The sequence below is a fragment of the Lampetra planeri genome, chromosome 41, assembly GCF_965212315.1.
Source record: "Lampetra planeri chromosome 41, kcLamPlan1.2.h2, whole genome shotgun sequence".
Lineage (NCBI taxonomy): Eukaryota > Metazoa > Chordata > Hyperoartia > Petromyzontiformes > Petromyzontidae > Lampetra > Lampetra planeri.
The window spans coordinates 7,535,645-7,550,087 of NC_136147.1; the positions used below are offsets into that span (position 1 = coordinate 7,535,645).

A 14,443-nucleotide genomic window follows, 5' to 3' on the forward strand; every position below is an offset into this window, starting at 1 on the left:
AATTTCCAATACCGAACCATCGAATGAAGTTTCCAAACATAGGAGGCCCTTCCAAATGGAGGGGAAAAAAACTGCAGACACAAGTTGAATATTTTCAAAGATATTTATAATTACATTGAAAATAAATAGCAAATAGCTTCAAGAAGAGGAATAGAGAGGCAGAAGTGTTTTGTCTTTCATAAACCAAAAAGCATTCCAGCACCAAATTCACCAGAGTTATTAAAGTATAACAGCGCTTGACACCACCTGGCACATTGGAAGATGTTGCAGGATTTAAAGAGCTGCAATTACACCGATATAACCACCACAATTGTCCATTTCCTTATCACGATGCTTGCTCTTCCCAACAATACACCAACTGTATGTTTTTATAACATGACCCAATACACGAAGTTTATTATTTTTTTAAACTTTTGTTTTGTTGACAACATACTACAGAAAGCTTACCATTTTAATCAGCATTGTTAGACTGCACCGAGCACCACACCACAACCCTAAACAATAACCAAACAGCAGTCATGCAGACGTTGCTTACCTACCTACGATATTGTAGATTCATGCCCATATGGCTGATGTTTAGTATTCATTACTGAGGCTCTGTTATGATTGTGTAGCAGGGTGTCTCTTATCAAGTAGATGGATGACCTAAACAGGCTATTCAACAAAATATACACATAAAGTATTATTGTGTGACTCTGTCTTTAAGATAAAAGGCATTTTATTAATAAGTGCAAACCGCAAACTGTTAAAATTTGATACCTCTGCAAATAACTTTATTTTTTGAAACTTACAATTCATTTACAGTATATACTCACAAGACAGGGGGATGTACATAATCCGTGCCATATATGTTTTGTTCAAAAAACCACCAAAAACAGTTCCAAGAATTTCCACCACAGTGCGTTTCTCTTAAGTAATTAGGGCGCGACTGCATTTTCTTCTGCACTTGATCTTTACAAACCTGGCTAGGGGCATCCCGCAGCTTGGTAACTCAACATGGTTCTATTTGCCATAGCCTGGACGCATGCCACCGCTTGTCCAGAATTTTGGAACGAGCCACCCGAAATTAAAATTTCCTCAAGGGGCTAAGAATTTCTCTCCCTGGACGAAGACGCACACACGTGGGGCCGAACGATGAACCAGACGAGACATTACGTTTGTACCTCGCATGCTGGAAATACCACAATACAAGGAGGGTGGGGAGAGGGCTTGTTTGTGTTTTTCTTCTCATAATATTCAGGATTTTACAGAGACATACAAAACACACATTTATAGGTGACACACCAAGTTGTAACTTGAATATAATGTTATTCATATATTCATTTTTTTATCATTGATGTATCCACCAAGTACAAGGGCTAAAAGACCAGATGGGTCGTTGAAGACCAATAAAGGTTCTGTGTAAAACAATAAAGTAATATTTTTTTGATAGCTACAAGATGAAAATGTTGCTCAACAACACAGATTGGAACTTTTTTTGTTAAAATACATTTCATTCATACCACTTTGTTGAATCTACCAAACAATTACACACTTCAAAACCGAGGTTATACTTTCGATACTGAATTTCAAGTACAATGTATATATGTAGTGTTTTGTTTTTACTTTAGAACCCAGTTCGGCTGAAAAACAATAGCTGTGCCATGTAAAGAAAATTATGGCGGGGGGCTTACGAGTTTAAAAGTTTTAAATTTGCCTGTGCCAGTATTGGCTGAGCAAACGAGCCTTGTGACATGATCGAAAACGAAGACTTAATAATCACTGGGAAAATGAAAAGCAATGCAAGATCACCAGCCGTGTGAGTTTTAAAAAGAAATGTGTTGCCGCTCGGACGAGGAGAGAGTTTTGATCCTCTGCAGAGCCCCAAAGGGGGCTTTCGTCCCTTCGAGCGGACCCGGGGGTGGCGAGCTTCGAAGCTCTAAATAAAGTACAAAGATAACGATCCCTCTCTGCGGCCGCACCAAAGCGGCCGAGACATCTACACGTCGCTAAATCCATAGTCATGGAGATTAGGAGCCCATCAATGTCAAATGCGAGGCCATTAGGTGTAATTGTGGCAATTAAGTAATAAATCAAGGGTGCCTTTCTCCCCCCCGCCTCCACCTCCAATGCTTTAGAAAAAAAAACTAAATAAGAAGCGGCTCACGCCACACAGAACAGTTTGTGTGACAAGGCCAACAAAAGGCTGTTGGGCTCTGCCAAGAGGCCTGGCCGAGGTGATCGGGTCAGTGGATACGTGTCCTGAATGGATAGTGGCACGGTCTGCTCCTTAATCCTGCCCAGCTTGCGAGAGAGTGGGGGGGGGGCCCACTTCGCAGCCATCACCGGGTCCACAGAGAAATCTGCATAAGCACCAAAAATCCCTTTCGCTGAAGCCCACATTGCCCCGTTCGGGAGATGCGTCGACTGTACGTGGAGCGCACGCAACGCTTACACACCGTCACATTTCGTGCGAAAACGAACGCAGCATTCGCGCTGAACCGGCGAGTGGCGCTTCCGCAGATTTCTAACGCCCCCCCCCCCGTCTCTCCCCCCCCCCCACCTCGGCCCTGTATCACGCTGAGAAGAAAAGCTGTTGAGGACGGTCAAAACAGCACTGGGCCGAGAGCGAGCAGATGGTTAAACAGTTGGCAATGCGTTCTCAGGAGCGGGCGCAAATCGGATTATTCCAAGCAGTTTAGCACTTTGTCTGACCTCCCCTCTCCGATCAGCTATGGACATTGGTAATACTGTGCACATCTATGCATAGGCTTAGAAATGCGAGCAATATAAAAGCCATCCGAGAAAGGCGCGAGTGGTAAGGGAGTGAATGTAGAGGCATTCATTGGCGAGCCGATACGGCATTGTCGTGCCACGGCGAATCTAAAGGCATTTCTAAAGCACGTTTGTGGTTCATTGAGGCCATGTGAAGCACATCAATGTGATCAAGGCCTCAACTGCGCTGGAGTGTAGATGTTATACTTAATATAGCCACAAAGCCCCTCCTTGAGACTAATTTTACTTTTCCAAAGCAAAGCTTTACTAATATTTAAATGCGCTACCTGAGCTTACGTTAAGACAGCCGCTTACAAAAAAAAAACTTATAGAAAAGTACCTCCGACTGCAATTAGGAACTGTAAGGCCTTATTATTATTTTTTTTGGTTTAATAACTGAAAGCCCGAGAAGGTTAACCACGTAAAATAATATTTAAAAAAATCATTTCAGAATATACCATATTGTTCTACAATATGGTGCATCCCGTTACATTGATTATAAAATAAATGTACAAAAAACAACATACTGAAAAGAATGTATGACTATAGCCTGCATCAATCAACTTCTATTACCACTTATGTAATTTCATAATTTAATTGTTGGTCCATTATAATTGCAAAGCCTGTTTTGTGCCTGAAAGTGCTGCCACACAATTTCCAATTAGGTTCAAGCATTGCATCAAATATTAAAGCCACATTATTTATGGGTTAGTACAACAACAACAACAAAAACACATGCGATTTACAATTTAGTTTTACAAACTGGGAAAAGTGTTGTGAGCGATCAAATATGAAACCCGGCACAACACGAAAGAGAATGGTTGTGGGCTTATACCACGCAGCGCTCGGCCACGCATGGAGTTTATCTCCCAGGTCCTACAACTCGTGTTCACGTACAACGTGGCCAGGACTCAAAACTTGACGTTACTGGGGGGGTGGTGGGAATCACTGCTCAGCGAGCAATCCGCTGCGCCACCACTCACAACACTAAACTAAACAATGTTTTAGTTTTATTTCACCAGGTAAGGCTCACTGAGCTATGCAGCTCTCCGAAGCGACCTGGCCACAAATGATAGCTCAACGAAGTGGCTTATCAAGTGGAAATTTTTAGCAGGAAAATATTCTACATGCACGTCGAACATAAATGTGGTAGGGAAAAACCAGAGGACCAGGAGAAAAATCCACGAGACCACGGGGAGAGAAACACGCAAACTCCAAAATATACCGGCATCAGGGTCAGGATGAACCCACAACCTCCTGTATACTAGGCGAGGGAGATCACATCTCGCCATTGTGGCGACATGTCACCAGCGGTATGATGCGGCTTTGCAGAGGCATACACAAAGTAACGTGTTTGCAGCAGGCTATAGTCAATGTCCATTTTCTCCCCACATAAAAATTATGGCGAAACAATAAAAAAAAATGCCTGTACAGCGTTCGTCTCAATGACCTGCAGAGACTAGCCATGTACCCCTCCTTTGTTTGCCAACCACATTCAAAAGCACCACCACCACCACCTATCCCATGACCACGAGCACCATCAACCGCCCCCCTTTAATGCACTCTGACGCCCACTAAAGGCCCAACGGACACACGCGGCGATTTTTACACGGTGGCCCGAAGATAATGATCACGATAAGCCTTGCATCTTTGCCGTACTTTCAGCCTGCGAATCCCCGACGCCAAGTACGGTTCACCCTGTCCGTTGTTCCGAGTAGCTCTTATCGGCTATCAATTACGGCAAGAGCAAAGTGACAAACGCATAACGCTTGGCATGGTATTTTGGACGGGGTAGGTCGGCAATTACTGAGAAATTACATATCTACCTTAACGGCCCTATCCCCGGCCACTTCTGATGCGGGTGAAATTAAACTAAACTATTTTTTATTTGACCAGGTAAGGCCCACTGAGCTATACTCTTTTTCAGAATCGACCTGGCCACAAAGGATAGCTCGACAGAGTGGCTTATCACGTGGAAATTTATAGCAGCCAAATACTCTAAAGGCATGTTTCTAAATATTAAGGGAAAAATCTACACGACCACGGGGAGAACATGCAAACTCCAAATATACAGGCGTCAGGGTGAGGACCGAACCAAGGACCTGCTGTATACCTGGCGAGGTAGTTAACATCTCGACACCGTGGCGCCCAATGATATTGCGGGAAGTGCGTCATCACAAGAGGTCGCTTTACACATCACCTCGTCGCTGCCCAATGCTCCTTTTGGCCAGGCAGTTGCTTTGAAACGAGGATCAGATTTGAATGAGCAATAATTAGGAGGGATGGGGGCGACAACCAGAGGTGGGACAAAGTCATTGTTATGCAAGTCCAAGTCGAGTCGCAAGTCATCAAATTCATGACTCGAGTCTGACTCGAGTCCAAGTCACATGACTCGAGTCCACATCTCAGAGGTGGGACAAAGTCATTGTTATGCAAGTCCAAGTCGAGTCGCAAGTCATCAAATTCATGACTCGAGTCTGACTCGAGTCCAAGTCACATGACTCGAGTCCACATCTCATAGGTGGGACAAAGTCATTGTTATGCAAGTCCAAGTCGAGTCGCAAGTCATCAAATTCATGACTCGAGTCTGACTCGAGTCCAAGTCACATGACTCGAGTCCACACCTCTGGCGACAACCACTACTCTATTTTTACCACCCGTCACTGGGAAATGATAAAGTGTAAAACCAAGCTTTGTGTTATTACGTCACGAGCTCTCCGATATCAAATCTGCCCAATGGCGGCCGAGTTTGAATACATTTTCCCGGTACGAAAAAGTTTGTTCAAAAGCATTTAACGTTGCGCATAGCCCTGTACAGGGCTTGCACCATTCGATAATTTTTTCCCAAACGTTTGCTATATTTGAATTGTAACTAGATTTGGCAATGACAAAACAGCTCTTTGCAGGACTCTCTTGATGACTGTATGCTCTACTTACTCTGCAGCCCGTTCAGAGCCTGACGCAGAGACGGTGTTCCGGTTGAGTCAACACACCAAAGTACAGATCCACCAAAACAGGAGAAGATTTACCTACACTTTTCAAGAGATATATGATTTTTTTTGGGATGGACTGTGTATTGACAAATTTTATTATAGTGCTTATCTTCAGTGTCCTTGATGGGCCTGTGCTATTGATGTGTCAGTCTGTGCTGAATTACAGTTGTTATTAGGGCCATTGTTTATAATGCAAAACGCAGTGCAGAGAAGGGCACGGTGAGCATCAGACAAAACCTTGGCAACTAACAACAATATGTAAGGTGTATTGGACCATGGGGGAAAGGTAAAAAAAAAAATTCACAAAAGTGAAAAATCTATTCACCACTTAAAATTTTAAACCAGCGAATCAGTCTGCCAAACCGATGCACATTGCCCGCTCTCCGACGGAGCTTGTTAGGAATTGTGAATATTTCCCACGGATTCAGTGCGGCCAAAAAAACACTCCACATTCCACCTTAAAATGCACAGTAAATCATTGGCATTTGTCTCTCTACCAGTGCACTTTACTTTCGTTGCTACCCTTCCAGCCGATTGGGATCGCTGCCAACTGGAGGAGACGTTCACCCCTCGCGAGTCGCCAGGAGGCCACCGTACAACACCGTCGAGACGGCATCATCCAGGCCCCTCGCTCACCACACCACGAGCGGCCGCCCGCCAACGCTCACGCGCGCTGCTGCGGCAGTGTCGGCTTGGGGGGGGGCCGCGAAGGCGGCGGGGCCCGGGACGACGGCGGCGGCGCCGGAGGAAGCCGCGTCGGGGAGCCGGCGAGCGCCGACGGCGCCGCCGCTGGACCGGGGGCGGCGTGCGTCGGCACGGGCGGCAGCGGCTGCCGCGGCGGGGGAGGCCCCGGGCTCGCGGGGGCGGCCGCGGGCACCGGCGGGGGTGGCAGAGGCTGCGAGGGCACGGACGGCGGCCGCGATGAGCGCACGCTGCCGCAGGTGCTGCCGGTTCCGCTGCTGCTGCGAGCGCTGCCGTTCCGCTGGGGGGCCCGTGCGGGCGGTGGAGCGGAGGTCTCGGATTTCACGCGCGTGAAGTTGATGCATCGGCCCTGCGTTGCACGGCACGGCAAAATGTAAATCGAGCAGAGTTATTCGATGATGATGATAGGTCTTCCGTTGTGCCAGTTTTCGTGCCTCTTCCGCTGGGTGTTTCAGAGTCATCGAGTTCATGGGTTTCCCTCCCATTGTCTCGTTTTCCCCAGAGTTCTTTAACCTTGCTCGATTAAAAAAATGTAATAACTCTTATGTATTACACCTTTGTTGCTGGCCGTTTGGCATTCAAGGCTTTTGGGCCAGTGGCCAGCAACCGTGATCTGCACTCCACCAATAATCACGATTCTTGTTTCATTGCACAATATTAATCATTAATTGGCAATAACGAAGAGAGGTATTTTAATAGTACGAGAAAGCACAGCGGTGACTTTCAGTTTGAATTAATTTCACAATTTACTTACAACTCAATAATTCAAATAATCGTATGTGTATGTGTGTGGATAAACGTTTATTAAAACAAATTAATATCTACATTCAAAATAAAATGTATTTCACTGGGAAACTATGAAGCCTAATTTCATACAACTATGCAACATTCCTCACAATTATTCTTGGAAATGACTGCAATGTAAATATAAAAGGTTGAACATTTCCATCCAACGTTATTAAATCACTGTTAAGAGCACTTGGCACAAGAAAGGGACCAGGCTCCCTGGCAGAAGCTGTGCTGGCTCAGATCAACATAAAATTCCCTTTTTTTTAATTAAAATAAACCTTCGACTGCCATGCAGTGGAAAAGCCAGGTTCTAAGGCTTTGGATTCAAGGCTCACGATGCTGACCCATAGCCATACCTAAGACGAAATTCCTCTGAAGTTAAGGTGTGGTGCCATTTTACATGCGATGTCTTGAAATGCTATTGAATGTAGACACTAAAAGTTATAATTTTTACAGTCAAATTAAGTCAACCGACTTCTGGATGAAAGCATCCCGCAGCTTCGTCGGTCACGGAGGTTGCTTGACAATACTTTACAAAGCTGGTCACAGTGTGAGTTGGTAAAGGAGGGCCCACGGCCGGTTCAAATATTGCTTGCCACTGATACAAGCCGTGGCCGGGAATCAAAGTCAGCAACTTGGTATGCGAGTGCAGATTGATTAGCATAGCTCCATTCCGTTTAAACACTATAAAAACAGTTTTACCTGTGCCACACCACGGGGAAGCAAGAGTACCGTCGAGGATACAATGAATGTAAAAAGAGAAAGGAATGGGAAAGGGATGCCAGGACGGAAGCCCCCAAGATGGACAAAGAGGGCAAGGGCTCAAGATGAGCAGTTGGGGAGGGGAGGTGGAGGGGAGGGGCACTGGACAGGTGAGGAGAGGGAGCAGGAATGACCGGGCAAACATGTTGGGGATGAGATGAGAGGGGAGGGGCAGAGAGGGAGAGAGAAGCAAGGAGCGAGCAGACGTCAAATGCACAGAGGAGCAGCGTCTGTTTCTACAGGGGGTGGGGCAAGGGGAGGGGGGATTCAGGGTGGGGGTGGCCACACAGAAGTGACGTCATTCAAGGGAGGCTTGTGGCAATTTACATCGAGTAATACGGCAAATGTTATTATAAATATAGTGTGAAGTTATAATGATGATGGTGCTATTTGTTTACCCAGGAAAGCCATAGAGTATGAAACCTCTATGAAAAAGGGTCCTGCATTGCGGTGTTTTTACCAATTAAATTTTTGACGGATAAGCATGTGGGAGGACCATGCAGCATGGCTAGAAAGCTAACAGTTGACTCAAATAATACTGTCGAGTCAATGCTTCAGAAACACCCACTAAGATAGGATTTTAAAATGCATGTTTTGTTTATGTAACTTCATAAAGGTTATCATATCTAGGGAAATGTGGCAAATATAAGATCTCAGAAAATTCTTAAGAATTTAGGTTGGCTCCATTATGGAGTAAAATCACTTCCGTTACTGTATCACGCACACATGTACTCGTACCACAATTTAACGTAATCAGCGGGCCCTGGGGCATTAAAAGTAAACATGAGATTCAGCCTGAAGGCTGCAATGGCCATAGAAGGCTTTGGCGACAACAAAAAAAAACTTTCGAAGTTTGAGTGTGGGAATTGGTTTCAATTACCCCGCTAGGTTGCGCATAGTAGCGCCATTGGTCCGCATGTGTGGCCTCCCTCCATCCCTCCATGATGGTAAATACTTGGAAGAGAAAAAAAAGACTAAAAACTGTAAACCCAGTGAAGCGTATTAAATATCCATACGGTATTTTTTAAGGGTCAAAGCCAGATTTCCAATTACTTGGTTTAGAAATGAGCGAGATGCTGCCAATTGGTAAAGGTGGATCCCAGGAATATTTTTAAGGGTCAAAGCCAGATTTCTAATTACTTGGTTTAGAAATGAGCGAGATGCTGCCTATTGGTACTGCTCTAGAGAACTCCCTCTAGAGCGGTGGTGCTCTGAGAGTGTGGGGGCCAGGTTACCACCGTCCAGCGGTCCGCAACGGCTCCTCCACGTGGTTTCGCGGTGGCTGTGATGCAAACGCAGGTTGCTCCGGACAATAATGACAACGTATGATTATACCTTTTGTTTTGGACATTCATTCATATTTTACTTATATTGATTTATTTTAAATTAAGTTAGGTAAACTACCCGGATTAAATCACCCTAACTCTAAGATCTAAATGCCACCCCCTGAGAAAAAATCTTAAGAGCAGCATTTGTATGTTCCGGTAATATGAATAATTTTACATTACTGCCATTTAGAGATAAGCAAATGCGTTCTGTTACCAGGAGTGGTGGGGGTTTGGTTGGTCTGCGGAAATGTTTGCATCGGCCGAGTGATCCGCGGGTCCAAGAAAGTTTGGGAAACGCTGCCCTCGAGGGCCAATATGCCGACTCTCCCATGCTGCTTGGACATCTTGGAAGAGGTGGGAGTACCCACACTTTGCCCCACCACACGCGGCCTGCCGAGCGACCGACTGTGGTGAAGCCGTTAATGCTGTTCGGTGGACAGCGGTGGAGGGGTTGACAATAAACGTGTGACCACAGAGCTGTTGAGTGGGGTTACGTGGACGTCCAGAATAGACACCTCATTCGCACCCGCTGGCTTTGACATTCCTCCTCCTTCTCCTCGAAGACACTGGCACAACCATCAACCGCATCAGAACATCAACAACAGGCCGATGCACACATCTCCTTCAGAAATAGATCATTAAAGACAAGCGACAGTGTAGTTGTGGTCATGCAACCCAAACTATGGACCATCTGGTCAACCACTGTAGCCTGCACTCCTTCCATCGAGAAATAGCAAAACTATCTCTCCTGAAGTCATCTACTAGCTAGCAAACCTCGACTGGCATTTGGTCTTGGTTCTTTCGGTAAAGTCACGTAGACTTTACCGAAAGAACCAAGAATATGAATCCATGCAGTCACGAAAGCTTTAAATAGAAATGCCATTTGGCTCCTGAACACATTGAACAGTGGAGTGGGAACAAGGACTGTCATGGACCTGCACACACAGTCTCTCGAATAAAGTAACTAATCCACTAGGTTTGAACGGCCAGATATAAATGCAGCACATGGATGCTAAATCAATTAGCTTGCAGGGTTCCTGCGAGTATCCCAAAGGGCATCATTTGCCAAGACGGGCGAGTACATTCCTGGTCACTCCTCCAAGGGGACTCTCAGGTTACAGTACATGTAATGACATCCTGAAGTTTGCTCAGCCTTGTTTTGCTCCAAATCTGTCACGTGCAGGCGAGATCATCATTTGGTGCAGTGTGGCTGCTTGACACGGATTTGCAACAAATGCTTTCACTCTGCTGCTGTGTAGAACAGAGTCAATTGAATTGATCTCAGAGGTAGGTCTGCGATATCCACTTCAGTGGGCCATTCTCCAACCGAAAAGGAATGCACTGCTCTGTGAGACAACCTCATCGGTACCGTTTCGTGACAAGACACCAATAGCAAAATTGGGAAAAAAATTGAGGAACAATAAAAAACTAAAACACAAAATATACAAGTGCGTTCTACCATTTGGTGATGCTGCTACGTTGGCAATGGTGCTCAAACAAAAAAACTCTACACATTCGTCAATAGTGCGTGTCCAATGAAGAAGGAAAATTACATAGATTTTATAAACGCATGTGTGTTCTTTTAAGGCAGTGCGATTGACAAATGTTGATTTTTTTTTTAATTTTCACTATCAAGTGAGCAAGTGCAGTGGTTGTGCAGAGATATTGGTCGAAATTCCACATTTATATAGGACATTATTAACACCGTGCATGCCATGTTGTGTAGAGTGTTTGTGAACTGATTGCAATTTAAACGCACGTTAAATTACGAATGCAATACAATTAGTCTCAGTTTAATTGCCTTACCCTGGCTGAGCATGTTAAAGTGGCAATATGCACAAAAGCATTTTAGAATATCCATTAAGATGTCAAATTGTATTTTACACTCAACGGTATAGTACCAACGAATGTTATGAAGCCAAAATTGTTTAAATGTTGACTTTATTTTGGCACAATATATCCACTAGGTGGCAGACAGCCTTAGTTAAGGCCTCGTAAAGCACGTTATAATGGGTGTAAAAACCCTACGATACGAACATATGTTGGATATTTCTCACTAAAAGCCATAACTAAAGAATAATAATCACATTTTACACCAAAAAACATGGAGTAATAAGAGACACGCATTAAGGTTTTATGGACATTTCAAAATTAAATCACATCTCGCGCATGGTTTTCTGGAAAACAAGGTGTGTCCCCGTCATTATATTTATAAAAGCGAAACATTAGCCCACCAGACATACCTGTCTAAAATCCCGAAACAATGCAAGCTTAATGTGACCACAAGTCAGACTTAAGGTTTCCCATACACCCGAGTTATGTCGCAAGTCTCAATTCACTTCTGCACTGCTCTGGGCAAAAACCTCAAAAGTTCAACTCGGTTTACTTGCGTGGAATCTGGGCAGGTTGTGTGGGTTAGGCTAGGGGAGGTTGCTGGTCCTTAATGGAAGAGTAGGAGAAGGAGGGTGGGGGAGTTTGTGTCATTTCTTCCCTTTCCAAGAAGTGATTGAAGCCCGAGGCTGGGTGGCTACAGTCACCTCGCTGCATAACAAGCATCTGTATTCCACAAAGCCACATAATAACGGCTGATAGAGCTGTTCGCCTCATTCTCACACAACGGCTTCCCATGCAGCTCTAATTCTCACTTAAGATTCTCGGCACTGGAAAATGTTCAGTCCAGTGGCTGGTCTCTTGTTGGGATTAAATTGCTAAGTCAGACACTACCGCATGAAGTATTGTATCTTTCCGATCTCAACAGGCCTGGTTTCAAATACTGTATATTATTTTAATCTGTTAGGGGTGAGGCGGTAGTGCAGTAGTTCACACACTGAGCGACGAGCCCAATGACTGAGTTTGATTCTCGGCCACAGCTAACATCAGCGGCGAGTGATATCTTAATCAAGCCGCACTGAACAGCATGGTGAAGTATCGTCAAAACAACCATCATGACGGACACAACATAGAGAGGATTTAATGCAGCAGTAAGTTGACATAGGGCTCCAACTTATTATTACTGCTCGCTATAAACACTCATTTATAAGATTAAGACTCGTTTTTTAGGAGGGTCCCGATTGGGATGTTTGGACGATTCCTTTCTAAATGTCACTGGAAAACGACAGAGCATATTAAATTGGGTTTTAAAAACGTAATTTCACTAACATTCTAGTTATGGGAAATCATAAATATCGGTTTGACGGTCACGTGACAATCCAAGTGCAGAGGGCTACGAGGCATTATGCTTCCTTATCTTGTATTTTTTTTTTAAATAGCCACTTGTGGGATTTTTTCTGGGCCAAATCCTGTGAGTTTTCACTTCTGGAAGCGCTCTCTCTCTCTCTCTGACGCACAGGGGGGGGGGGGGGATATGCCTTTCTGCGAGATTTCCAAACGGATTCCTCATCTCGTGATACGAGGCCGACAGCAAACACGTAATACATTGGTGGAAACAGAAATGAAACATTTCAAGAGTGCAGAGCTCCAACCATGTTTTATACCCCGGTGAGTCTGAACCCCTCGGCCTAACTACCACGGGGTGGGCAAGATCACAGAACTTCTTGAAATAGTCTGCCAGCCTCCTGGCTCCCCCACCATCACCACCCCCCACCCCTCCTAGCAATTTTTTAGACTTCCATTGCAGTAAACCCATACGGACATGTGTTTGAGATTTAGCCACACTGACACGTGGAAACGTTCGACGATAGAATATTTTTTGGTTATCCCATGCCATGTGTCCCGCAGTTTGACTAAACCACCAACACACATCCTCCTGCACGGAGCCACCACCGCCCTTCGAGACGAGCGGCAAAAACGGCGCTGACTGTGCGGATCTTTGCGGAGTTTCGGCACGAGATCTAATCACTCGTGGATTTGGGGAAATAATTCTAGATTTGAAGCTTTTGTGACTGCAAGGATTCATATTCTTGGGTTTTTTCGGTAAAGTCACGTAGGTAAAAAATAAAAATAAATAAAAGTTAAATAAAAATAAAATAAAAATCACGACGTTTCGGAGGCAACACAAGCCTCCGTCTTCAGGTGGAACCGTAACAGCACGCTACATAACAAAGGCTCAGTCCTTTGTTATGTAGACTAGCCGTAGCTTCAGCCGCACCAACCTTACCATAATAATAAAAAACTCCTATCCAGGAGCCTGCCCTGGCTCCTCCCCCCTCAACCAGTATATATATACGGGGTCGGATCTCTTGGAATTTCTCATTTACTTGATACATCGAGCGTGCTGTGACGGTTCCACCTGAAGACTGAGGCTTGTGTTGCCTCCGAAACGTCGTGATTTTTTTTTTACTTTTATTAATTTTAATTTTTTGGAGAAGTAAGTTTGGATGTCAAGGGACAATTATATCGCCAATGATGTCTCGATTGCACTGTGATGGGAGTACTGTAATGTCGCCATTGGATGATGAGAAGACTCTTACTGGAACTTGTCCTTCGTGTCTGAAAACGAGCTCAGAAAATGGGAACACAGCATTACACTTCTGAAGTTGACTCAATAGTTTAACACCAAATGACGCCCTTTCTTTCTCTAAAGGGAACAGTTCACCAGATGACAATAATCCAATATATTTTACATATGTACATGTACAGCCCATGTTGTCAATCTACTGCTGGATGAGGGTCTCCCTAAGTCATGAAGGCTGTGGCGGGGGATTACTTTATTATATGCCATCATTCCGGTCAGTGTGGATTGAAGCCAGAAAGCATAGTTGCGGGAGCATATCAGTACGGTACAACAATGTATTTTTTTCTGCACTGCCATCTCCTGCCCACCACGTTGCCGCAATATATTTCATGAGATGTATTTACTTAGCAAGGCCTCGCCGAGTCAACATTCCTTGTCACAAAGATCCTGCAGCATTGGAACGTTTGAACAATTTGAGTATTTTTCCACGTGGAAAGAAACGGGGGGGAAAAAAACCTACATCCACAACGAAGTTAAGATTCAACTATCTACAGCGAGCTCGGCAACCTACTTCACATATTTCCCTTCCACGGGCCATCTCACAGCCCCTGTAGGATGGGGGTCTCACACACAACGACATCTGCACAGCAACACCACACCAACCTCCAAAATCATCCATATCTCGGGTGTGTGCCACAAAT

The 14,443-nt window shown here is 44.8% G+C and overlaps 1 protein-coding gene across 1 annotated transcript in view; it reads right to left on the reverse strand.

Annotated features, from left to right (window-relative positions):
- Window positions 1–3,502: 3,502 nt before the first annotated feature.
- LOC144732152 (anthrax toxin receptor 1-like) overlaps window positions 3,503–14,443 on the reverse strand; it is a 91,771-nt gene continuing 80,830 nt past the window's right edge. Inside the window, exon 18 of the mRNA XM_078613480.1 lies at window positions 3,503–6,798. Within this exon, the coding sequence (XP_078469606.1) occupies window positions 6,412–6,798 (387 nt within the window). The 3' untranslated portion in view covers window positions 3,503–6,411. The remainder of the gene's footprint in view (window positions 6,799–14,443) is intronic.